Source organism: Dermacentor andersoni, chromosome 1, assembly GCF_023375885.2.
Source record: "Dermacentor andersoni chromosome 1, qqDerAnde1_hic_scaffold, whole genome shotgun sequence".
In the NCBI taxonomy this organism is placed as follows: domain Eukaryota; kingdom Metazoa; phylum Arthropoda; class Arachnida; order Ixodida; family Ixodidae; genus Dermacentor; species Dermacentor andersoni.
Window position 1 is genome coordinate 238,332,410 of NC_092814.1, and position 27,058 is coordinate 238,359,467.

At 42.4% G+C, this 27,058-nt stretch overlaps 1 protein-coding gene across 4 annotated transcripts in view; it reads right to left on the reverse strand.

Annotated features, from left to right (window-relative positions):
• Positions 1-27,058, reverse strand: part of Pcl (polycomb protein Pcl) — a 97,690-nt gene that overhangs the window by 36,539 nt on the left and 34,093 nt on the right. For 2 of the 4 annotated variants that reach the window (XM_050195746.3, XM_050195745.3), the window contains 6 exons: positions 23,433-23,471; positions 16,248-16,377; positions 15,938-16,081; positions 15,403-15,503; positions 15,203-15,227; positions 6,985-7,025 (listed from right to left, as the gene is read on the reverse strand). In XM_050195746.3, coding sequence (XP_050051703.1) covers positions 6,985-7,025; positions 15,203-15,227; positions 15,403-15,503; positions 15,938-16,081; positions 16,248-16,377; positions 23,433-23,471 — 480 coding nt within the window. The remainder of the gene's footprint in view (positions 1-6,984; positions 7,026-15,202; positions 15,228-15,402; positions 15,504-15,937; positions 16,082-16,247; positions 16,378-23,432; positions 23,472-27,058) is intronic. The other 2 variants (XM_055063533.2, XM_055063532.2) reach the window with 1 other exon arrangement.

Below are 27,058 nucleotides of genomic sequence, written 5' to 3' on the forward strand. Positions count from 1 at the left end.
GTTTCTTAAAAAAATTGTGTGGTGCTGCGAATCTTTATTTTCATTTTCATGTCACAAACAGTTAAATAATATTGAATCTACTTAAAAGCACAAAAATTTCAAGTGGTAAAGATACTTAAATAAATAATTAATAACACCCATATATACTATATTTTAGAGCATTTTGGTTTGATTTTTTCTTTCTAATTGTGAGTACGAGCACACTGAACGAGAGCGCATGTTCATGCTGTTTCCACTTCCGTTGCTCAAAGGCCATCGGGGTTTCGATAAAGTTGTAGGGTGTTCCATTGACTCAATATACTATTGACTCGGCGGCCTTCAAAAACACCCGTGTAACCGCTCAAACTTGACCTTTGAGTCAACGGACTGTCAGTTGGAAGGCCTTCCAAACACCCGTGCGACACGGGTATAAAACATTGAACATATAGTATCAGACAAAAGGAGCAACAGAAACCAATCTAGCCGATTCAAAATACATTAGTGCCAGTAAAAAGCATGACTACGCTTTTTTTTTTGCCTTTTCTTCCACATATATGGCTAAACTGCAATATAACAAAAATAAAGGGGGAGCCAAAAATGCTTTGTTATGAACTATGACTGCCCTCTTAGCCAATACTGCCTAGCGGGATAGGGGTGGGCGTAGTTACCAATAGATAAGCTGACGGCAACGCAACAGTACATGATGCACCGCAAAGTAAATTAAGAGTGTGCATGTGTCAATTTATTCTTCCGTCATGAATCAATCACTAAGCTTATCAGTGTTTGGCGAGAATGCTGGCAGAGCACTGCAATCCTCAGATTTCGTTCAACAGTTACTGCAGTATGCGAGAAGATGCTTATTAACAGTAAAATCAATTTCCTTACACAGGCATTAAGCTTCAATAATTGCACAAAGTCAGAGGGTATCTCCAAGAACTGCACAGCACACATTTTGTGCTATGTGTTTCACTCTTCGTATTTTATTGCGGTGTGACAGCAGACAACACTCAACCAAAGCACAGTGTGCAGAAGTAGAACCACTGCTGAGTGAACTCCAAGATGTGCAGTGTGCTGCGTACCGCCCAATACTGGAGGTTATGGCTGCTGCCTCAGTAGTGTGGCCGGCTTGGCACAATGCCAGGTGGCCCCACGGGAATTTTGAACTGCCACATCAAATTAGTTACTAGAAGAGTCACACATGGACAGATTCTGGCCTAATCGACGCAGAATAAGTAAATCTTCATAATGAACTAAAGAAGGGTTTGTTACATTCATTTATAGGATATTCTTTTGTTAAACTGAGATTTTAAATGCATGTGTTTACTTGAAAACTTTAAGGGCAATTCCAATTACAGGGTGTCTACCAAGTTGACATTTCCAAATTCCCTGAGTTTTCCAGGTTTTCCCTGGGTGCCATTGCAAATTTCCCGGAGTGATGCATAACTATGTTTTATGTCAAGACGGACTGAAACCATATCGCCTGATGCTGTCACTCTCTAGTAAGCACATGAAAAAAATAAAAACGGGACTTAATACAATCTGAATACTAAGGAGCAGTGTTTATGTTATTCAAAAAGAGAATAGAAGGCATGGGTTAGTAAAATGCACAGCAAATAAAGTGTCTTCGAAAAAAATTGCAAATGGGGTCGGACATTATCAAATACGAATAAAAAGGAGATGCATATAGAAGCAAATATTTTCGAATATGAGCTATTTCTATCAACTGATAGCAACCTTAGTGGGATGATGATGATAGCAACCTTAGTGGAACTCTGTCACAATTGAGATTCTCTCTCAACAGCTCGTAAGTCAACCTCAACTGTCCTGACATACTCTCAGCCCGCGCACGACGCCCGAGTGTTGTGTTTCACTGCTTTAAAGAGTTTATTTTGGTTTGGAAGAGGGACACCTGCATCTCGGCATCAGCCGAAACTTTATTTTTTGAGCTCAAGCTCCTTCAAAACAGCAGCAGCAAGCTTCCATTCCCGTTTATTCCTCAATGCGTAGGTAATTTCTGTTCTTGTCCGCCTTCCGCCACTCATTCGCCCCAAGGACCATTTGAAGCATCTTGGTCAGTTGCACAGCCCACAACCGATTTTTCGAAGTCTCTAGGGGCCGCGAAAACGTCCGAAAAATCGGCCAGTTGGAAAAAAATAAATCCGTGTCATTTACTGCCCTTAGGGGCTCAAACCGCCACAGGCACGTTCGAAAACGCTCTGAAGGCCTGTCGGTACACATATTAGGCATATCGGTGCTCGTACTGTGACAGGAAATACCGGGTGCCTGCGTGTATAATTAAGGAATACATACTGTGTTCCGTGGCCCCTTCCCACGCTTGTTATGCTTCACTGCAATACTTTTGCGTAAGCTTCACCAAGTAACATTTCTGTACAGACGCGAAGCTGACTTTCAGAAACCAGCATTATGCAACGCACCGTGTTTTCCAAGTTTCTAAGCCAATCGCGAGGACCACAAAGGCGGAGTCCGTGCTATTGCTGACAGCAGCTAATTCTTTCAATAAAAAACTCGGCACCCAACGGCAAGAAACTTCATAGCGAACGTCGAAGCAGCTAGGCCTAGCGTTGCTGCAGTGGTGGCAACGGCTGCCAGCGGATCTGCGTGCGAGAGTGCCGGTTCGAGGTGGCGAAGTAATCAAAACGGCAGTGGTGGTGTCTTTGATTATTGCCGCTTCGGACTTGCGGTCACGGCAAAACATCCGGAAATTCGGACGGCGAAGAGTTCCTGCGTCGGAAATTTCACACGTTGTTATACGTTGACTCTATGGGGCACGTGGCGGGGCCGCGAAGCCGTCCAAATTATCGGGAATCCGGAAAGTCGCTCGTTGACTGTACACTGGCAACTCCCCCTGCCGACGACAGGGCATCAAAGACGATTCATTACGATTCCTGTCTGTTACTCGATCCAGCATTACCGCGACTTTCGACCTTTTCAATAATATTGCCGCTAATTTTCCCTGATAGAGGCCCAAATTCCCTGAGTTATCCCTGACTTTTTCCAGACTACTCAAAATCCCTGAGAATTCCCTGTTTTCCCGGTTTTCCCGGTTGGTAGACACCCTGAATTAGTACTTTATTACATCCATTAGAAGAGTTATGAGCAGCGTCACATGCCAACAGATTTTGTTCTAATCGGCACAGAATGATCAGTAAATCTTCATAATGAACTAAAAAAGGGTTAATTTTATCCAGTTATTTGAGAATTTCAAGGGCACTTTCAATTAGCACATTATTATATTCAGTAGTTTGTTATGACCAGTTATACTATAACAAGGTTCAGCTGTATACAACCTAGCAGTTTTGCTAGTTCAACCAAGCCATCAAGAAATGGCGTGCCAGTGGAAAATTTACAGACTAAAACCAATTTCCCATGGTGTGGACACGTAGTGCATCTAAAGTTGTAATGCTGCTCAGGTGGCAAAAGGGCTTTTGCCCCTTAAAATTTCCCCCCTGCCCAATGTTCACTTTGAAACCACTCATATAGCGAGGACTGCAAATCAATGAAAACATGCTGTCCCAACAAACCATGACTGCCCTGTACTCATGCGAAGTTCAACTTCATTTTGATACAAAGGGGACCAGTAATGAGCTGCTCTCTCCTTTTCTGCACACAAAATAGGGATTAGATGTGGGATTATCACTGCCTATTTACCGCCACAAATGCCCATGAGGCAAATAGGCAGAAATGCCCTTTCCTGAAATTTCCTGTGCACATTCAAAAGTAGTTGAAGCTCACCATTTTGCTTAGTTGAATGAAAAATCCACAAAGTTTCAGTAGAACTTGCTCAGCATGAAGAAACTTCCAGCTCCATAAACTTTCTCGCAACATGGAAGTACCTGTACAAGGTTACCTGGCCCTATTCATGAAAATGGCCAGTAGTAAAACTGCCCAGCGACACCACCTCTAACACTGCCACACTTTCCTTCAAGAACTGTAGCCAGGCAGATGAGCAAGAAAACATTTTGTAGAAAGCAAAAGTGGGAAAAACTAAACCTTCTTTCTTTTCTCAATTGTGTATGTCACTGAAATATACATGCAACTATGACATTGTAACGAACTATTTTAACGCCCTGAAACTAAAAAAAAGAAAGGAAGAGAGAGATTTATTCCTGGGGTTTTACGTGCCAAAACTACAATCTAATTATGAGATGTGCCGTAGTGTGGGACATTGGATTAATTTTGACCACCTGGAGCTCTTTAATGTGCACCCAATGCCTAGTACACAAACATTTTTGAATTTTTGAGCCCATAAGAATGCAGCTATCCAAGGCTAGAAAACAAAATTGTCAATAAATGCTTCAAGTTATGTTCTACACATGCTCGCAGTCTTGATAATTGGCTGTTATACGGATAATTCAGTTACGGCAAAATTCGGTTAGACTTTCCTTTGGTTCCCGTATAGTTTTACCGTACGTGCAAGACAACCCAACCCCCTTTTTTTGCCATAATCTTACAAAAGGTTTTTTTGATCTACAAGACAGAAATTTAAATTCAGCATTACAATAGGAAGAACTGAAACAACACTGTGTACACTGTGCAGGCCCCGCTGTGATCGCTAGCATGAGAAACTAGTTTCCATTCGTGGTCCATCTTCGCCACATTGGCTTAAGAAAACCACGAACGGAGAAGACAAACGGTGCTGAGCAACTCGTCAAACTCTGCAATGTGTTTGACTGAATGGCATGTATGCAATGGAAGCTATACACATCAGCAGGTCACCATTTTTTGCTTTCTTTACCATTTATAATGAGTTACTTTATTTCGCTTACTCATTAGCGCAAGGGAAGCTGCTACACAAGCGCTGTCTTAGCACCTATGCACCCTGTTCCTCAATTTGGTTTATGCGGCAGGTCTCCAGTTGGTGTACAGTCTTTAGAATGATCTGCTCAAATGCAGGTTTCTTACCTACATCAAAAGCTGTTATCATGGCAACTGCAACTAACAGTAGAAAGTACCAGCTACATACCTACCAATGTGAACTTCAAAGAATCCCAGACACATCACGAGAAGGGGTGAGGGGAGAAATGGCACGCATATTTAACAAGTTCATCTTGAGCACACACCTCTTGTGAGATACATACTTCGTTAATGATGGTTTACGTTCACACAGCACACAAGCAGCAGCAAACTTGGAACTGTACAAACTGACAAGTAACACACTGTTTTTTTTTAGTAACTTTGGTGTTGCTGACTTTGCTTGCTTGTGAACCAGGTAATGCTCTAATGTCCTCACTCAATCAGAAGACTTCCAAGGGTATGATAGGAGACAGACGAATGAAGCTTTTTTGCAAATCAAATTTATTTATTTTTTAAATTTGAAATGTTTATAAAATCATATAACCAGCCTCAATTTGTAAAATTTATAGAAAATTCAGAAAAGTTGGTAGGCATGTAAATAAAACCCACTATAGTAATATAGATCTTTCTAGAATGACAATATGGCAGGCTATCTGAACTAAGCAACATGACTCCATATGAAAGGCAACTAGTTATGAAAGTCAATTTCCAACCTTAATAAGAATGCCAACAATTGCAGAGTGCTTCCTTCTAAACAAAGTTTTAAACAGCAATAAAGGCATAGATGCAATGCAACACAAATTCAAGTGTAATATCAGATTATCAAGTGTAATACTTGATATCTTAAATGTAATGCTGGGCGACAACTGTATTTCTAACTATTATTATTACAAGGGCAAATGAGAAAATCTTTGCTCTTATATTTTATTAGCCAAAATAAGGTACACACAGGTAATTACAAATATATACAAATACACATACTATTCTACGTACCTTACACTATTTTTCCACAGAGTCCCCACACCGGTTCAGACATTTGTCCCATCGCAGCACTAAATTTGAGATGCCCCTGTGGTAGAATTTGTCCAGCTGAATGTGGAACCACCGTCGGTCTTCACGGCCTTTGCGAGCTCTCAACACCACGACCTCACACTTCTCAAAGCAAGACACTTTTCCGAATATGTGAGCTGCATTTCCCTGTGGATTTCGATGGCCATTTGTCCCTTGCTATATATAAAATGAATCGCACTTTGTTGCTCGTACCCCGTGGACATGTGAAGCACAACCGCCATCTTCAACCACAGACAGTAACACCGTGCCACGGAGCTACTGGCAGATAAGGCTAGGCCGGTTTCAGAAAAGGCCACCACTAGGAATGGATATGTTGACTTTGCATTTACAGCCACAATTTGGCTAAAATAAATTTTAAAAATAGGGACGAAGACTAACTGACTCGCCCTCATATTTTACTGTGGATTATTGTTTTGAATTGTCATGGGTGACATGTCCTAGAACAGCGCAGGCACGCATGCTGCCATAAAAACTATGCGTACGTACATATGCACCCACCGGAACATACTACATTCCTCAGCCTAGTGTTCGAAACTGGGTGCCTTGTAAGGCATAGCATGGGTCCGGTTCACCTTCCCCCAGGCGTTGACAAACCCTGTACACAACAGGGTGCTGGGTAGGAGGACGCCTGTACCCTTTTCATTAGCGTTCGGTGTCTGGCAGCAGATTTCGAACCAACAACCTTCCGTAGCCGTGACGGACACCCTATGCACTAGGCCACGGCTGCACCCTTTTCATTTGCGTTGGGTGCCTGGCCGCAGATTTCGAACCAACCACCTTCCTTAGCCGTGACAGACACGTTATGCACTAGGCCACGGCTGCAGTGTGGATTATTGTACTCTTGTTCACGCACAAAATTTGGCGCGTACCCAATTTCACATAAGAAATAAAAATGACCTTTAGGAAAAGGCTTAATGCCGAATACTCATGCTCTGTTGAAATCTGATAAAATGTAACAAAGCTAGATTCTTAGTGGTTTCGCACAACTAGAACAGCAGTTGTAGCACAATATTTGATCATAATGAAATGCTATTTCACTGCAACATATTCCATCAGCCTTGACTTAAAAGAGCACCAAAAGGAACATACAATTATTAACACAGTCTGGATGAAACTTACATTATATGGAAAGCCAAGCTTGAACATCTGTACCGGGGCGCCTGAATAAAGAAGCAACATTTCTTTCACCTTGTCAATGCCACAAAAAGCAAAAAATCAAAACCCCAATTAAGGGAACCAAGCATAAAAGACTATTCCAGCTAAACCCCTAGCTTGATTGCACTCAAGATGGCATACTACGGTTAGGTGCTCTGTGTGTTGCATCCAGAATAAATGCACCACGTTTCATCATAGCCGTGACTGAGGTGTTACCATTCTTTAGCTAGGAAAATCTACACATCTGGCATCGTTACAAACATTGTGCAGTTACCATTTATTGTGAGCAAAGCAGGTAAATACTGCATTCAAACACAATATTAAACAACGTGCACTATGAAATGTCACTTCTGTGCATACTTAAAATGCAATCAAGTCAGTGGTTCGGCTGAAGCAGCTGCTTCTATGTGTCTCCCTTATTTACACAACAAAATGTATATCAAAAAATGTCTTAATTACATTTTTGCTAGCTCATAACAGTGTTTCAATTACACTGTATTATGATAAATCATACTGTAATGGTGTACCCACATGATGGACGGCTCAGGGCTCAGTGAACAACTGTTTCGCAGATGATTCTACAGCCTATAATACAGCTGCAGACAGCATCCAAACGACCAACGAGGCGAGCAAATGACAGCGCCAGAAAAATATTATACATGACAGCGTCGCCGAAGTGGGTGATCTATCAAGTCATCATTTTGTACTGTTTGGCCCATTTGTTCCCAACTGGTGCTTGTATTTGTTTTAGGTTTGTGTCATGAAGCTTCAACAGCAGGGCATTCATGATAATTCAACACCATTCCCGTTTTGTACATAGCAGGCAACACGTGGAAGCTAGGCAAATAGTGCACTCATAGAATTCTCACTCCGTGCCTGTCACAGCTTAGCTGTTTTTGATTTATTATGTTTCCTACGGAAGCTCTACATTATATATTACAACTACAACTTGTGGACACAAGTTAACATCAAATCACATATTACTTATGCATATTTGTGCTTCCAGTATAGACAACATACAAAATCTTAATCGCGAGTGCAGCTGATGTGCTGTGGACACTGGTCACAGAAACATGTCATTCTGCTCATTTGGTGTTAAATACTTTTGGATCTCCAATGTTTTTCATGTAATAAATATGTTACACTTCACGACACAAAAATATGAGGCTAAATTTTAATTGCTTAGATGGCGCCTACCTATGTAGCTATCTTTCCAATGTGGCTGGCGCACTAGTTTTTGGTCACAAATGCGAGCAGTGAGAAAAGACTTTCTAGCCTTCGTATCGTTGCCTGCTGTGTATGAAATGGTGCGTAGCTGTACATGGCCTCCGAGATTTGGCAGCACGCGTGGCAAGCGAATGAGTGCTGCCAGACCTTGGAGGCTATAGATAACAAATGTTAGCTTGTTCTCATTATTCCCAATTGATGGTGTCACAACCTACCGCATTTACTCACATAATGAACACACTTGTTCAAGAAAAAACAAAACAGAAAAAAGAAAAACAGAACGAAAGTTTGGAGGTACATTTAATATGTGGGGTTAATTTAGTGCACTTTTTTTTGAAAGAGCAAAAATTATGGGTGTGCGTATATTTGGAACTGTGAATACGAATCAAACAATCTTTGTTATTTGCTTCGTATCTGATTCGAGAATTCATCATTCGGAATTGTCAAATATTCGTTTCTGTTCGAATATAAGGGATAACAACACTTTACCCTTTCACTACCAAGGATGAGCCAAGCTTGTTGCTGGAATTTGCACCGATCCTACTGAGAACAAGTACGGGAGCCCCGACTCCCTGTGTTAACATTTTTGTTTTGCATACAGTTATTTCACTATATCTGGGCCCATCCGAACTAAATCCTTGAAACAAAGTTCAGCGTTTCCAGGTTTTAGTGCAGATAGGCCCAGCAGGTACAAATTCCAACGACAAGCCTGACTCGTCCTCAGTAGTGAAAGGGTTAATGGAGCCCCATGCAATTCATCACTGTTCCCAATGATTTTGCTACAAGGGAGCCACGGCTGCCGTGGCGTTCTGTCCTGTTGTTCCTCACTCTGCCCCCATCTCTGTACGCTGTTAACTATCTGTGTGCACTGCTCTTAGGTAGCTTATATACCAATTTGTTTTTGCAATTAGGGCAAAGCAATCTATTTTTTGGCCTGTCTAACCATGTTTGCATTACTTTAAAACTATGTGTGGTTCTGTAGTATTAGGCTTCTCTCCTTCAACGAAGACAACATCCACATACAATTGCTGACATGCTGTTCTCTTGGTTTATTACTATAATTGCCATAGTGCACTGGATAACTGAGAGCAGCTGTTTGTCATTTATAGTCACTTCAGTCAAGCGGGTGTCCAGTTGCAAACAGCATTACATGCATGTATCAAGCATGTACCAAATATTCTAAACATCTTTCTCTTTTTTCTTTTTACCTAACGGAATCGATGCAACCCCTTTCTTTAAAACTTTACTTTGAACAGAGAAGATATTCTATATTTGGAGATCATTTTTCTGAATATTTGTTTCCGATTAAATGAGGAAATTTCGCTATTTGAACAACCCTAGCAAAAATTAAAAAATAAGGTGTTAATGCCGAAAAAAAAATGTTTTATTTACCTTATATATTCCATTTACAAATAGTACATGTCCACTATTTCCAAACAGTGTCAGCGTTACAGTCCATAACCCCTAAAAGGTGCGATGCGCCCAATTCGTGGAGAGCAGTTTGTCATGCTGCTTGCACCAGTAGCGCATACAAATTTCGTCAGCATCGAAAAGCCTTCCAGCAGCACAATTTCCATGCTACAAAACATAGGTATTCCACAGCCTTCGACTTAAAACCAGCTGTATAACTAAACTAAGGCTCATCCCCACAGCAAAACGCAAGACAGGCAGAAAAGAATGGTCGCCTTAGAAGTAGAAAAACATCATGCAGATCCCCTGCACTGTGGGAATCGTAAGCGAAGCTTTGATGAGCTGGCAGGACAAAACGGCTCATCCCAATAATAAATGCGCAGTAGATTTCAGCAATGCCCGCATCGATGACGACTACCACCACCAACATGACAGTGATGACAAGGTAGGCAAATGAAGCGTCGATTTAAAAATAACACTAACATATGACTCACCAGTTCACTCGCTTGTAGCTGTCCCACTGTCTATGCGTCGTTTTGATTGGCTGTCACAATGACATGGCAGCAGAAAGCATTAATTTTTCCACCAAGAAATCGCTCTTGGTGGCATGTGCTATAATCATCAGCCGGAGCGAGTGAACTGGGAAACTAAAGCACGGCTATTCATTCGCTCGCAGACTGCGCAGGACCAAAGTGCAAGGTGTGCTTATCCTGCGAGTGCATTCATTGTGCGAGTAAATATGGTAAATTTTGCATACAAGAAACTCGCGGTTGACTGCAATGGATATTGTTTTGCAAAGTGAATGATGACAGGTATTTTTTTCCCCAGAGAACGACCTTGTTGGTAAAAGTACAGCGCTTGTTGTCCAGACACAGGAAAAATTCAAGGCCAGAATCAAGATGGGAGAAATAGCTCAGCACCTTCTGTCCATTTGCGTTGTGCACAAGATACTGCCAACAGCAATTCATGACGTCTAATCGCATGATGCACCATCCAGCATGGAAAACTGATTTCTTTCTGCCGTGTGGATACACTATTAACCTCAAAGGCAGCTATCTTTTTCCAATAGGTAAATTTCCATGTAACATAATATGTCTGTCACATAACATATGGCAGCACACCAGCATGCCAGTATTATAGCATGCAAACATAGGAAGGTACTCTTTATGGTTTTTTAGAACCATGCTACTTTGAAATAAACTGCACGAATCTTATCGTAAGAAGCCAACAAACACTGACACCAAGGACAACATAGGGGAAATTACTTGTGCTTAATAAATGAAATAAAGAAACGATAAATTAATGGAAATGAAAGTGAATGAAAAAACAACTTGCTGCAGGTGGGGAACGATCCCACAACCTTTGCATTTCGCGTGCGATGCTCTACCAATTGAGCTACCGCGGCGGCGTTTTCCCATCCGCTTTCTTGGGTATTTATGTTTCCTAGTAGAACCCTGGGAGTGTTAGCCAGCGCCCCAGCTCGCAGACCTTGGCGGCTGATGTGGCAGATCCTTTCTGCCGCAGGCGTCACGAGAATGTGATCTTTTTGGGTGAAGGCAACCGGTCAATAAACCCACACATGCTACCTGAAGGCATCAATGTTGTCAGATTTGAGACCCTCGTCATGTAATAAACGAGAAGAAAGGGGGCGAACCAAGGGGCCCAATCTTTATTGGTCATATCATAAGAAGCCAACAAACACTGACACCAAGGACAACATAGGGGAAATTACTTGTACTGAATAAATGAAATAAAGAAACGATAAATTAATGGAAATGAAAGCAAATGAAAAAACAACTTGCCGCAGGTGGGGAACGATCCCACAACCTTCGCATTTGTAATTCACAAGTAATTCCCAGCACAAGTAATTTCCCCTATGTTGTCCTTGGTGTCAGTGTTTGTTGGCTTCTTATGATATGACTAATAAAGATCGGGCCCCTCAGTTAACCCCCTTCTCGTTTATTGCACTAATCTGTGTGACAAAAGAAAATTCTGGGTTTTTGAAGTCTAATCAGTGTGACAACAGGATACACAGTCTTAAAGAATATCCTACAATAAAGAGATGGACATAACGAATTTTAACAGGTCATTACCATGAAAGCTGCACCCCAAGTTACATAAATATGAATTTTCAAGCAATCACAGTAGTCTCTTTAAAGGGGCCCTGAAACACTTTTCTAACTAATCATATAATGGCCTCACTATTCAGGTATGTTGTCCCACGAATCTCATGCCACAAAAATATTTAGAATCCAACTATAAGTCAAGTTATCACATCGATACCAGGCTTTCTCTCTCTTTTCATCACCGCTTGCGCACTTGAAGCTACACAGCAGAGAAGTCAAGAGGGCAAAACTCCGGTCAAAAGTTGAGTGTCGCGGCACCCTGAGGCAGCCGCAGTAGGCTATGCTACGAAGCATGCTGCTGCCATCTCGGAGGACACAGCTATGCGCAGTGCAAAGATGAAATGATTTTTCAGCATTTTTGACGTCACAGACACATATATTTTTCATTTATTAAACTCAAAGTTAGCCATTACATATTGCTGAGAATGTTCTCGCGATCATGAAATCAGCCAATAGTGTTGTCGGCCAAGTACTGTCTATGACCACAATGCAGATGCAAGAGCAAGCGTCTGTTCACTGCTTTTTGACACAATTGTAAATTCCCTGCTGCATGCAGTGCAACAATATTTGGCTCACATGTTCACAAGAGCTTCATTAAAAAATCATCAACATTTTTGTTCTATGTTCATAAAGTGTTTCAGGGCCCCTTTAAACAAGCACCTGTCCATGTATGTCACACATGTCATGATTGATAGATGATGCAGGACTCTGAAAGTACTTCAGGTTATAAGTGTATGCAATACAAAAAACTACTTAGCTACTATATACTTGGCACACAATTCTGAAGCCAACAGGTCATGCTTGCACTACAGTTCAAGCACAGCGACAAATTGGAAAAATTAGCTTGAGCTTACTATTGCCTTGTTACTGCTCTGAAATGCTCACACTTTTTGTGGCTTATAAGATGTAACACACTTGGCACTAATAGTTGCTTCATCCACCCAAATGAAGTTAAAAACTTGTCTTTTCAGAATTCATCACAAATGCGCGCACGCCCACACACAAAAAAAAATTAAGCTTCGTTAGCTAAGAAAAATGCCACAGCCATACATCTGTGGAGCTCTTTGCCAATTACACTTAGACAACTTTTTTGCCATTAAAAAATATCTCCACAGACAGCAACACCAGTACTCAGATAAAATATTACCAATACCATAGGTGATGCTACAGCAAACTGCCGCAAGGTGCAGTTTAGTACGAAGATGTAAGAGTTGAAGCTGTAAAGTGGGTTTTACTGAAAAGGGATCAAAGTTGAAGGCCAAACACATCATTTTGGACAGCATAATAAAGACCTGTTTAAGATATTTAAGTATAAAGGAGCCTGCTCTTTTACAGTTGAAATACAAGTGGAAGCGCCATGAAAAGCTAGCACAAACAGGCGTTTTTTATACACTCGCTGGAAATGATGCAGAGCCTGGAATGTTGAGGACCAGCACAGCACCTGGGCATGAGCTCCATGATCGGGCAGCGCTCGTAGCATGCCGAGGATTGTGGAGGCTGTTCCTGGGATGTGTCGCAGTCCCTAACCACCATGTGCCCACATCATCTGCTAATGTGGTGTTTGAAGGCAGTTAACAAGAAAACTAGACAGCCCTTTGGCATTGCCAAGATCCCTTTAGTAGTAGATACTAATTTACAACCACTTTAGTGAAAGGGATACTGTTAAACTTCAATATCACGAAATTCTCGCTATAACAAGGTATCTAACTTTTTATAACTTCTTATCTGTAGAACACCATGTATTTCAAACTTTAGTAGAACGAACGAGAAGAAAGGGGGTTAACCGAGGGGCCCGATTTTTTATTAGTCATATCATAAGAAGCCAACAAACAGTGACACCAAGGACAGCATAGGGGAATTTACTTGTGCTTAATAAATGAAATAAAGAAACGATAAATAATGGAAATTAAAGTGGCTGAAAAAACGACTTGCCGCAGGTGGAAACCGAACCCACAACCTTCGCATTTCACGTTCTCGTGACGCCTGCAGCAAAAAGGACGTTCCATGTCCGCCACCAAGGTCTGTGAGTGGTGGCGCTGGCTAACACTCCCAGGGTTCTACTAGGACACATAAATACCCAAGAAAGTGGATGGGAAAACAGCGCCACGGTAGCTCCACTGGTAGAGCATTGCACGCGAAATGCGAAGGTTGTGGGTCGGTTCCCACCTGCGGCAAGTAGTTTTTTTTATCCACTTTAATTTCCATAATTTATCGTTTCTTTATTTCATTTATTAAGCAGAAGTAAATTCCCCTATGCTGTCCTTGGTGTCACTGTTTGTTGGCTTCTTATGATAGTAGAACAAAGTGTGTTTATACACGATTTTACCATAATAAGATCTCCCTGCCGCCACAACAGAACACGAAGACAATAAATGGAAACTGCCGCTGGCGCAGATGGTCAAATGGTTGTATTACACACGGCTGCTTGAGAATGCGAGCGTGCAATAACGTGATCAAGCGTACGTCTTCTCTTTGAACTCAGCAGTAGCTACACATGGCCGTCAGCCCGGTTGGCTGCATAAGCGGCACGTGCAACCTACCTTGGAGTCAATCAGCGGCGTGTCCAAAGCCAAGATGGCCATGGCTTCCCGAGTGTTCTTCCCACATGTTTAGTGCTAGACATTGCCTAACGTGTAGTTTCGGAGACACGTTGCAGCAAGAGGCATGCAAAGCATTTGCTCCCCTCTGCCTGCTTTCTTCATGATAGCATCACCCCACTGCAGGTGAAACTATTAGCCACGGTGGCAGAGTGGATGCAAAAGCTTCGCATGCTTCACCTTGTACTGCCCATGTAAAGATATAATCGACACGCCATGAAACCGCTTCTGCAGTTGCACTCTCAAATTCAACAAAATGATGTTTTTCTCATTGAAATTTGTTTTAACGATTGCCCGATAATTTGGAAAATTCTACAGTCCCTTCCGTGTAAGAAAAATCCATCAGCGACTGTACTTATTTGCACAGAAGTCGAATTTCAACACAACGAAATTTTAATACATAGTGAAGCAGTGACGATTTTACCAATTTAGTTATATAGAAGTTTAAATGTACTTCATTGCAGTTGGCTTTTAGGATGCCTAAGCTGTTCAATTATTTTGCATGCATGGATGCCTGTGAAGTAGTAATGACAAACAAAGTTATAGTAAGTTAATTACATATTTGGCATATTTTTTGTGATCACAAAGGGATCTGGCTTTAAACTGAAGAACTTCGAGAAATAGATATCAATATTCCACAAAAGGAGATCAACTTTGTAAGTGAGCTTTTGTGACATTCAGAGAGTATATTGCTAATGGCACACATATGCATTGGGATGAAGGTCAATAGCTACTCACTGCTGGGAAAACAAGGCTAGAACTTTGTGTCAGTACTTCTTTTTTAAAAGTTTGAATATTGAAGGAGCAAATGTAACAACTTACCATTTTTGTAGTTTTTTGCACTCTTCTGTAAAAAAAAAAAAAATTATACTCACGCCACTACCTGTCAAATAATATATTCGGAGTATACTTCAGCAAATCTGAAAGCTCTTGCCCCTGCCACAAAACTGCAGACTTCAACATGAATGATAGATAAAACAGATGTGGAAATAAAAATAGAGATAAAAGCTGAGTGCTCTTACCCGCACAGAGCCCACGGGAACGCAATTTCGGCAGTGCCATGGTATATTTGGCAGGAGGACCTGGTCACTTATCTTGGGTGTATGGCATGTTTGATGAAAACCTTTAAATGGGAAAAAAAGCAAGAAACAAAATAAACTCTTAAAAACAACATTGCGCTCTCATGATACTACCTCTCTACAAAGTATGACGAAATGTATTTGCAATTCCACATATTATGCAAATTAGACAAATTAACTTTTTAGCAACTAAAACAGTCATGTGATTGATCCCAATGGAAGACTTGAGATGCACCATCCAAGGTGCTCATAACTGTTTCCAAACATACAAAAAGTAGATGCTGCTAATATTAGAGTAATGAATTTCAGCCAATTTCATTTTTAAAAAAAGTGAAACTGAAGTGCTGAAAAATGCAACTGTAGCACCCTTGGTAGACGCCCACGAGTGACATGACTGTTCTTTTCAAGCCATCATCTCGCAAGCTATCTGATGATGCATGGCTTGCATAAGCAAGTAGAAAGTGGTATTAAGGCCTACCTTTGTTGCAAGTGTCACAGATGACAATCTCATTAGGAGGTTCAGACTCGCCCATGGTGCAGACGCTACAGACAAGGTCATTGTCTTGATCATAGACAGACTCTCCATCAGTAGATATGTCAACAGCACACGTGGCACCAGGATCTATGAAAAGAATGGACCACCTTCAAAAATTAACATAAACGTCAGCACCTTTTGATCTGAACGCAGAAAAACCCTAAGAGAAAATCTGCACGAAGAAACACTGCCTTAGAACACGTAAAATAGTGTAGGTGTATTAAAACAGAACACCAACCCTGATTGGACCTACCTGAACGTGGAGCATAGCACTTTCCATTGACAATCTTTTCTGGTGGGCCACTATGAAAGACATTGCCGTTGAGACGCACCTTGCCTGAAGCACCATGCTCACCAGAGCTTCCAAGAGCATTACCAGAAAACTGCATATCAAAATACTTCTGTCATACACAGAGGTCCTTTTCTTTAATGCAGTAGATTATCACTTCAATGTGTCTTTTGTAATAATTAAACATGCACGTTTCTCATGTCGTTCACATCCAAATTAGGGTTATTATGTGCAAGAAAATTACTAGCCAGACAGCAACCTATTAAGAAATCAGCCCTAAAGTAGCCCCTACATAAGTAGTTTTGTTTTGAACTGTACCCAAACAAAAAATAGTAAATTCACTGGTGTTATTATGGCAATCCTAAACAAACCATAAAAATAAAATATTTTATGATAAAATTGTAAAGCTTGACAGGTATGCAATCGGGCGTCGCTCCACATTAAGAATCGAAAAGAACATAGTCATCAAGTTAGCTGTCCCTGCTTTCACAAGGCTCGAAGATCAGATAACGCAGGGTGACGCAAAAGTTCTCATAAAACTTATGGCTCATGAAATTATTGTGCGGTTTGCACTTTTGTCTGGGCATAGATGCAAATTGCATTCTTGCAAGGCACATCCGACCTACAACTGGCATACAAAGATGTACACCCTTGCAATTTTTTAACAATAATGCGCAAGCGCCGACCACACGACGTGTCAGTGGCCTTGTAGCGGTGACGGGCACTCCTGAAGCGAACAGTGCAGCAGTACACATTCGAACTAGAGTTCGCCTTGCACGACTGCACGTAAAGTTGCCAATCCCGCCGTCCCTGGCCACTACAAGGCCGCGGACACGCCTTACCGTCGACGCTTGCGTGCTATTGTTAAAGAATTGCAAGGGTGTACTGCTATATACTTACGAGGATTCTACCAGTTAGTTAGTTAGTTAAATGGGGTTTAATGGCGCAAAAGCGGCTGAGGCTATGCTGCGCCAAACACGAGGTGTTTTAAAATCCAGTTTATGAAGGAAAAGGCTTTGTTAATCTATATTTTATGTAAAAAGCCAGTGTCATCTAGAAATTTACGAACGTCACATAATGGTACTAGTGGGTCATCACCTAAAATTAAAGCAGGGTGTAAAGATATGTGTAATTGATATAATTTGTGCAAAGTGTTCGTCTGTGTGTTTCAATCTCCGTACATGTGAGTAATATGTGCATAACTGTTAGTGGCTGTTGACATTTCTCGCATGTTGATGTGTCTTCTTTCGTAAGTAAGTAATTGTGTGTGAGGTGTGTGTGCCCAATGCGTAGTCGGCATAAAACTACTTCGATGAACCGCTCCTGATGATAGCATGACTTCCACTCGCCAACTATGGGTTTCGTGAGATGTAGCTTGTTGTCGGCACAACGGTCCCATTCGCGTTGCCATTTTACCGTTAAAGCTTTTCTAATTGCACGGATGCTATCTTTATATGGGAGTGTTGTGTTTGTAATGTCTTTGTGCGCTGCCATCAACGCATATCTATCAGCTGCTTCGTTACCCGGTATCCCAACATGGCTTGGGACCCAGCAGAAACGAATTGACCTCCCGTATTCGTTAAGCACCACCATGTTTAAAATGTCTCCAATCAAGGGTTCACACTCAGATTTAAAATGTAGAGCCTTTAGTGTGCTAAAAGAATCTGTGTATATGATTGCATTTTTGTGTTTATCAGCGATAATCTTTTTTACAACAACCCATATAGCGTAAACTTCGGCCGTGAAAACAGAGGCGTGTTGTGGCAATCGAATACTTGCTTCCCAATTTTCCGTTACGGCCCCCACACCCACATGATCTTTTGTTTTAGAGCCATCAGTGTAATATTGCATGTTATTTTGATATCTGGCTTGAAGTGCACGGAATTCTTGTATAATGTGTTCGTGTGGGGTGTCCTTCTTCTTTAAATGTGTCATTGTCCGGTCGCACAACTGTGTGAAATCGTACCACGGGGCCAATCATTGTGGTTTCTTGGCAACCTGGAGGACTTCGTGGGGAATGTCAAAATCCCAACAGTATTGCTCATACCGCAGGACAAGTGGCCTAATCATGTTCGGTTTATTTGTATAGTGTAAGCGTGAGTTGCATTGTGTGAGGATGTTGTAGCATATGTGTTGCGGTGATGACTGAATTCTTAGTACGTAGGAAAAAGTGAGTAATGCTCTGCGCTGATGTAATGAGGGTTCATTACACTCAACATATAAACTTTGGACAGGTGACGTTCTGTAGGCGCCACTTGCCAGTCGCAGTCCAAGGTTATGTACTGGATCAAGTCGCTTGATGTAGGACTGTCTGGCTGAGCCGTAGACCACGGAGCCGTAGTCTAAAAGGCTACGCACAAGAGACCGGTAAACACGTAAAAGGCACGTTCGGTCGGAACCCCAGTGCTTATGAGACAAAACTTTAAGGATATTTAGAGCTTTATTTGCTTTAATCTTTAGTGCTTTTATGTGAGTTAGGAAATTAAGTTTGGTGTCAAAGGTTACTCCTAAAGACTTATGATCTTGTTTCACCGGCAATATGGTGTTGTTCAATTTTAGGATTGGATCGCTGTGTAGCCCTCGTTTCTGAGAGAACAAAACAGTAACTGTTTTCTGTGTGGAGAAACAAAAACCATTTTTGTTAGCCCATTGTGTAAGCTTATTTATTGTCATTTGAAGCTGCCTTTCACAGGTTGGCAAACTTGAGGCGCGGCAAGCTACTTGGAGATCGTCTACATAAACAGAGTCCATAAGAGATGACGGTATAATCTTATTAATTGAATTCATGTTTACTATAAACAGCATCGTGCTGAGGACACAGCCTTGCGGAACGCCGTTTTCCTGTGTAAATGTATGAGAATGAACTGAACCCAGACGTACCTGAAATGTTCTGTTAGACATAAAATCAGCTAGGCAATTCAGCCTTTTACCACGGATGCCGAGGTCAGCCAGGTCTCTTAAAATTCCATATCTCCATGTGGTATCATAGGCTTTTTCTAAATCGAAGAAAACTGCAAGACAGTGTTGTTTGTGTAAAAATGCATGTCGAATTTCATGTTCAAGACGGACAAGATGGTCGGTGGTTGAACAACCTTTTTTATATCCACACTGATGGGGGTCTATGAGGTTTCTTGATTCTAAAATAAATGAGAGTCTGATATTGATAATGCTTTCATATGATTTTGCCAAACAGCTTGTGAGGGCAATGGGTCTGTAGCTGCTTGCGGATGTTGGGGATTTACCGGCTTTTAGAAACGGGACTACTATTGCTTTTTTCCACTCTTCGGGCATTATACCAGATTCCCAGATTATGTTGAAAAATTTAAGGAGAGCGTCTACAGATGCCTGAGATAGATGGGCCAGCATGGCGTAGTGAATACGGTCGTGACCTGGCGCTGTTGTTTTCCCTGCAGAAAGAACTCCGTTTATTTCTTGTTGTGTCAGGGGGGGAATTGTACGGTTCATTTGACGCGCCAGTAGTGGGCAGCTTCTGTTTTTCAGCGGACTGTTTGTATTGTAAAAATTCCTCTGTATAATTCCCTGAACTGGATATATCACGAAAATGTTCGCCAAGTATATCTGCCTGTTCTTGTATTGTTGTTTGTGTGCCTGGACATGTAAGTAGTGGAATTGTGTACGATGAGTACTCTCTTCTAAATTTCCTGACCTGATCCCACATTCGTTTTGATGTTACTGTACTGTTGATTGAAGATATGTATTTTTGCCATGAAGCTTTTTCAGCCTGTCTTCTAATGAATCGTGCTTTGGCTTTGGCTTGTTTGAAGTTTAAGAGGTTGGAATAGGTGGGGTACCTCCGTAGGATTCCCCAGGCCTTATTTTGTTCTTTTTTAGCGTTGGTACACTCCTTCGTCCACCAGGGGTTTAGCCTCTTGCTCACAATTCCCGATGACTGGGGTATCGCTTTTTCTGCCGCTGAGATTATTACATCAGTGAATTTTTTGTTAAGTTCATGAACGCTTAGGGCTGGCGAAAAGACATCTTCCAGTTTCGAGTTTTCCGTAAAGAGCGGCCAATTAGCGAGCTTTAGTTTCCATCGGCGTGGCCTAGTGGTTAAGGTTGGTGGTGATGATAGGAGTTTAATGACTGCTGGTAAGTGATCACTACCATATGATGTGTCGAGTGCCTCCCACCTAAGATCATTAAAAAGAGATGGTGAGCAAAAAGCTAAATCTAAACAGCTAAAACTGCGGGCAGTTGGTGAAAAGTACGTTGGGGCACCTGAATTTAAAAGGCAGATATCATTGGATAAGATATAATCTTCAACCAGCTGTCCTCTTTGGTCAGTTTTGACGCTGCCCCAAAGAGTACAATGAGCGTTAAAATCCCCTACTAAAACAAATGGTTCCGGTAATTGATCTGTTAAATTTTCTAATTGTTTAGTAGTGAAGTGGGTGTGGGGTGGAATATACAGTGAGCAAATGGTGATGGTTTTGTAGGATAGAATGGTGACAGCTACGGCTTCTAAAGATGTATTCAATTGGACGTTTCGGGTAGGAGTGCCACCCTGCACGACTATAGCCACTCCGCCTGACAAACGGGTGGAACAATCGCGGTCCCTTCGGACAACGGTGAAACCTTTGAGAATTTGACTATTTTTTGGACCGAGATTTGTTTCCTGAAGACATACAGCAACTGGTGAAAAGATGTTGAGGATGTCTTTGATGTCTTCTAAATTGTGCATGAGACCTCTACAATTCCAATGAATAATAAAAGCCATTTTGAAATTAAAAGGTAAGAATTGGCATTACGGAAAGAATAAGAGGTGAGATGTTAGGTGACATAGATTTAAAAAGGCTTATACAAATAAGCGATAACCTTTAGGTTATCACTTTCTCATTTTGGGTGGTTATTGGGATTTTGTCCCTTTTACCGCGCTCAAGAGAGCGCTTGTCCTTTGGTGTCAATGACACAGGGGTTCTTGCGTCGACCTCCATCGCTCTCTCTGAGGCGCTGGAGGATCGAGAGCTAGGCGCCGAGGCACGTGTCTCGGGCCTTGGGGTTCGCTTGATCTTAGGGCCCTGCGGGACTGGTGTCTGCAGGGCGTTTGAAGAGGATGGAACAGCGTCGGCTGCTTCCATCACGGGGGCGGGAGGGGTCACTGCGGGACCACTACGCGTGGGCTCGGAGGACTCCTGAAACCTCTGTGACGCTGCCCCCATCTGCGTCACATCGGCGTAACTTCTTCGCGGAAGGTACGATAGCCGCTTTCTGGCTTCATAGAACGAGATTTTTTCTTTGACTGTTAGAGCAATTACTTCATTTTCTTTTTTCCAGCAAGGGCAACTCCGTGAGTAAGCTGGATGATCGCCCTTGCAATTTACACATTTCGCGGGAGCATTGCAGTTATCAGAAGGATGGTCATTGGCACTACATTTCGCACATGTTTCTTTGCCTCTGCATGATTGTGATCCATGCCCAAACCTCTGGCACTTGAAACACCGCCTCGGGTTCGGTATGTACGGCCTCACGTTGATTTTCAAATATCCTGCGTCGAGTGAACTAGGGACTGTGCTGCTACCAAATGTCAATATCACATGTTTCGTCGGAATCTGTTGGTCATTGCGTCGTAGTGTGATTCTCTGTACCTTAATTACGTTTTGCTCCTGAAATCCTTCGAGGAGCTCTTCATCACTAAGGTTCAGGAAGTCTTCTTCAGATATAACTCCTCTGCTTGTGTTCAGTGAGCGGTGTGGAGAGATTGTCACTTTGATGTCATCGATAGTGGTGAGTTCGGCAAGTTTTTCTAGTTGATCTTTTTTGGTCAGTTCAAGGAGGAGGTCTCCGCTAGCCATCTTCGAGGCTTTGTAACCAGCTCCAATTGTGTTTGCTAGGCATTTTGAAACTGTAAATGGTGACAGTTTTCTTACGGATGTGTTGCCTTCGCTGTGAAGAACGTGGTATTTCGGAAATGAGTTTTCGGTTGGCTTTAAAAAGAACTGGAAAGTTGCTTCGGTGCGACCTCTTTTCAGAGGCCGATCTGAAAGTCGCGGGAACGCTTCTGCCATTGGATGGTTTCAAAATTCGGTGGCGGTGGTAGCCACCCACCACGAAGCCCAACAAGGGGACGCTACAGGTTCCAAGAAACCTGCAGACGCCAGCTATACAGCGCCACTATAACCTAATGTATATACCCAAGGTTGAATATATTACACACGGTTAACCCTTGCTGCCAGGAAACACGGAAGTAATAAGAAGTGAAGAGAAGACAGGAAAGATGAGAAAGTGGGAGAGAAAGACGAAGATTGGAGAGGACAGGAAAAGGCGACTGCCGATTTCCTCCAGGTGGGTCAGTCTGGAGGTGCCGTCTATGTGAAGCCGAGGCCGAAGAGGTGTGTTGCCTCCGCCGGGGGGCCTTGAAGGTCCAAACACCCAGCATCGGCTCAACCCCCAGGATCCCCTTTTCCCCAGACACGGCTAAGCCGCGCACGGCTACACGCGGGAGGGTCCAACCCTCGTGTGCTCGGGTACGTGGTGTCGCAACACACCAAACGCCTGCTGACGCAGACGCCCCTGCGGGGGATTCTACCAGTGAAGACATGCGATGGCTCAAATGCCGGGCGTTCCAATACCATAAATTGATGACATGATGACAGCAGTAACAACACAAGAACATCATAAACAGCTCAATAGTACCAGTGTTACCTGTATCATGTAATCCAAAAGCAGAAATTTTAATCAACTGACCTGTCCTTTGATCACAAATAAATGACCGTGCCCGTGCAATCTGTTTTTTACTGACTCGTGACAATGACTGTTAGCTCTTAACAGGCACTCACTGAGGTTGCCAAATAGCAAAGCTTAACCACTGGGTTTGTCTTGAATATGCAATTCTTACACTGCAAGGGTTTTCCTTGTCTGTCACAAATTCGTGTTGCAAGTTATTTAGGATGTGGCTATGCCATAATGGACACAATGCCCAAATTTTGATTACAGGGCCCCTGGCATGACACCTGTTACCACCTAGCCAGTTATTAAATCAACGAAGAGTTTTCTTAATGTCTCTAAATGGGACAGATGTTCACCACAACCAGATGTTCAATTTAATGTTCAATTCATATTCAACACCTCAATTTTTGCAAACAGTACATTACCATCGCAATACAAGAAAAACCACAATAAATTGCTCACCTCATGATTGTTATGACGATGCTTTACATCCCTTTGCACCTTGGAAAAATTAATGCATGCACTGCTGTTAGCAATCACCACCTTCACAAGTAGGCATGAGAGAAGTTTCAGCCAAGCTTTTATAAATGTTTTCTTAGAGTGGCCTTTATGTAACATATTCAAAGTGTCTGCTTCACAAGTTAAAAGAATAAAGCCATATACTATAGCTACTGCTTTAGCTCAACTCATTCACAGTTGCACACGTACATACAATAAGTAGGGCCGTAGGAGAATGTTATTGGATGCAGGAGGATATAAGTAGGGCCGCCATAAGTAGCCACATTCTCTATGCGAAAGTGTGATCACTTGGTTCAGCTGTGAAACCAAGAAAGGACCTGAATGATTTGTCATTTCACATCTCTAAAACCTCAATGAATACAATGACTATGCTCAGAGACAAAATTTTCTGTTAGCTTTTCTATGTTCCATACCAAAGGATGGCCCTCCCCTTACTTTCACCTGGTTGGCTCCTCCTAATTTTGGGTGCAATAAATCTTCGCATTTTATGGTACACCTCTACAAATACTAAAGCTTAGCATTAACCCTTTCAGGGTCAATGACGTAAATATATGGCGGCGCGAACAAGTTCAAAATGGTCGCTGTATATTTATGGCGCCGTCTGTACGTTTAAAAAGCACACCGATTTCCTAATTTTTTTTTTCCTGGCATGTGCTGCCACTATTGGGAATACAAGAAATTTTTTTCTCGCACCTCCTTCGCTCGGTTTTCTTTGCATGGTTTGTTTTAGAGCTAGTTTGCTCCAGCGCGTCTATATACTACCGCTCGCGCATTGGCACATGCGCGGGCGGGTGGCGGTTTGGGTTTTGCTCCGCGGGTGGTTTCGGCTTCTTGCGCTTGCAAAACTGGTAGCTATCTCGTTACTAATCGCTCAAAAGGTGGCCGCCTGTTTTTCTCTCGTTTAGTGCTCACAGGGATGAGCATAGGAAGGATGCCACTGCGCATACGTTTCCTTTTCTTTTCTGGGAGACTCACGATATCTAATTGCCTCTGGTTGGCGATAAGATGAAGATTAGCGGAAGTTCATCACACGTTTTGCTTTTTTTGATGGGCACACAATCACAGTTTTCTTAAGTGCGCTCAAATACACAGTTCGATTAGGCTATGGACATAAATATTAATGTAAGAGCAGGAACATTTGAGACTTGCGAAATATTCTTGTGTGCTCATATTCTAAGCCTTGAACTTAACAATGCATCAAATTTTTTATTCTTATAAGTTTATTTCCTTTTTATTGTTGTTATTCATGAATAAAGAGTACATATATACCAACGCAAAATATTTTTTCCTCACTTTACAGACTCCCTAGAAAAATTATGGTAAATTTTTTTTCAAAATAGGTCCCTCAGAAGAATTGGAATCTCAGGGTGTCTACCAAGTTGACATTTCCAAATTCCCTGAGTTTTCCAGGTTTTCCCTGAGTGCCTTTGCCCATTTCCCTGAGTGATGCAAAACTATGTTTTATGTCAAGACGGGCTGAAACCATATCGCCTGATGCTGTCACTCTCGAGTAAGCAGATGAAAAAAATGAAAAAGCGACTTAATCCAATTTTAATACTAAGGAGTAGTGTTTATGTTATTCAAAAAGAGAATAGAAGGCAGCGGTTAGTAAAATGCACAGCAAATAAAGTGTCTTCGAAAAAAAATTGCAGATAAGTCGGACATTCACAAATACGAATAAAAAGGAGATGCACATAGAAGCAAATATATTTGAATATATGAGCTATTTCTATCAACTGATAGCAAGCTCAGTGGTATGAGGCCCGAACTCTGTCACAATTGAGATTCTCTCTCAACCGCTCGCAAGTCAACCTCAACTGTCCTGACATACTTTCAGCCCGCGCATGACGCCCGAGTGTTGTGTTTCACTGCTTTAAAGAGTTTATTTTGGTTTGGATGCGAGACACCTGCATCTCGGCATCAGCCAAAACTTTGTTTTTTTGAGCTCAAGCTCCTTCAAAACGGCGGCAGCAAGCTTCCTTTCCCGTTTATTCCTTAATGCGTAGGTAATTTCTGTTCTTGTCCTCCTTCTGCCACTCGTTCGCCCCAAGGACCATTTGAAGCATCTTGGTCAGTTGCACAGTTCACGGCCGATTTTTAGAACTCTCTAGGGGTCGCGAAAACGTTCGAAAAATCGGCCAGTTGGAAAAAAATAAATGCGTGTCATTTACTGCCCTTAGGGGCTCAAACCGCCACAGGCACGTTCGAAAACACTCTGAAGGCCTGTCGGTACACATATTAGGCATATCGGCGCTCGTACTGTGACAGGAAATACCGGGTGCACGTGTGTATAATTAAGGAATACATACTGTTTTCCGTGGCAATAACCCCTTCCCACGCTTGTTATGCTTCACTGCAATACTTTTGCGTATGCTTCACCACGTAACATTTCTGTACAGAGGCGAAGCTAACTTTCAGGAACCGGCATTATGCAACGCACCGTGTTTTCTAAGTTTCTAAGCCAATCGCGAGGACCACAAAAGCGGAGTCCGTGCCATTGCTGACAGCAGCTAATTCTTTCAATAAAAAACTCGGCACCAAACGGCAAGAAGCTTCGTAGCGAACGTCGAAGCAGCTAGGCCTAGCGTTGCCGCAGTGGTGGCAACGGCTGCCAGCGGATCTGCGTGCGAGAGTGCCGGTTCGAGGCGGCGAAGTAATCGAAACGGCAGCGGTGGTGCCTTTGATTATTGCCGTTTCGGACCTGCGGTCACGGCAAAACGTCCGGAAAATCGGACGGCGAAGGGTTCTTGCGTCCGAAATTTCACACTTTCTGATGCGTTGACTCTATGGGGTACGTGGCGGTGCCGCGAAGCCGTCCAAATTATCGAGAATCCGGAAAGTCCGTCGTTGACTGCATAATGGCAACTCATCCAGCCGACGACAGGGCGTCAAAGACGATTCATTGCGATTCCTGTCTGCTGCTCGAGCCAGCATTACCACGACTTTCGACCCTTCCAATAAGATTGCCGCTAATTTTCCCTGATAGAGGCCCAAATTCCCTGAGTTTTCCCTGACTTTTTCCAGACTACTCAAAATCCCTGAGAATTCCCGGTTTTCCCGGTTGGTAGACACCCTGAATCTGCAATAAAAAAAAATCTACCCTGGGCGGATGCATATAGCAAAAAGAAATCGAGCCTGAAAGGGTTAAAATAAGTACAGACAGTGAACACACACAATATCAAACACTCATTTTTCAAATTCCTATTTTTGCCTCGCCACTAGCTCATTATCTAGTGGCAAGGTCAATCCAGCACAGGCTGGATTAACTCAATGAGTTCTGCGGAATTCGTGAGAAGTAGGCGTCTACTTGAAAGTAGTGGCAAGCTACAACAGAAACACTCGTGGGTTGCCCAGAAAGCTTTATAGCACAAGTGAGTGGTTGTTTTCATTATCATCAGCCTATTTTATGTCTACTGCAGTATGAAGGCCTCTCTCTCTTAGCATTAAGAGAGGACACCACACGACGCTGTATGGTGTCCCCTCCCTTTTCTTAGTCCTCGTCTTCAGTTGCTCTGTTGCAGCCACGATCTCCCTCTCCCAGTGACCTCCAATCTAATCCTCTACTATCT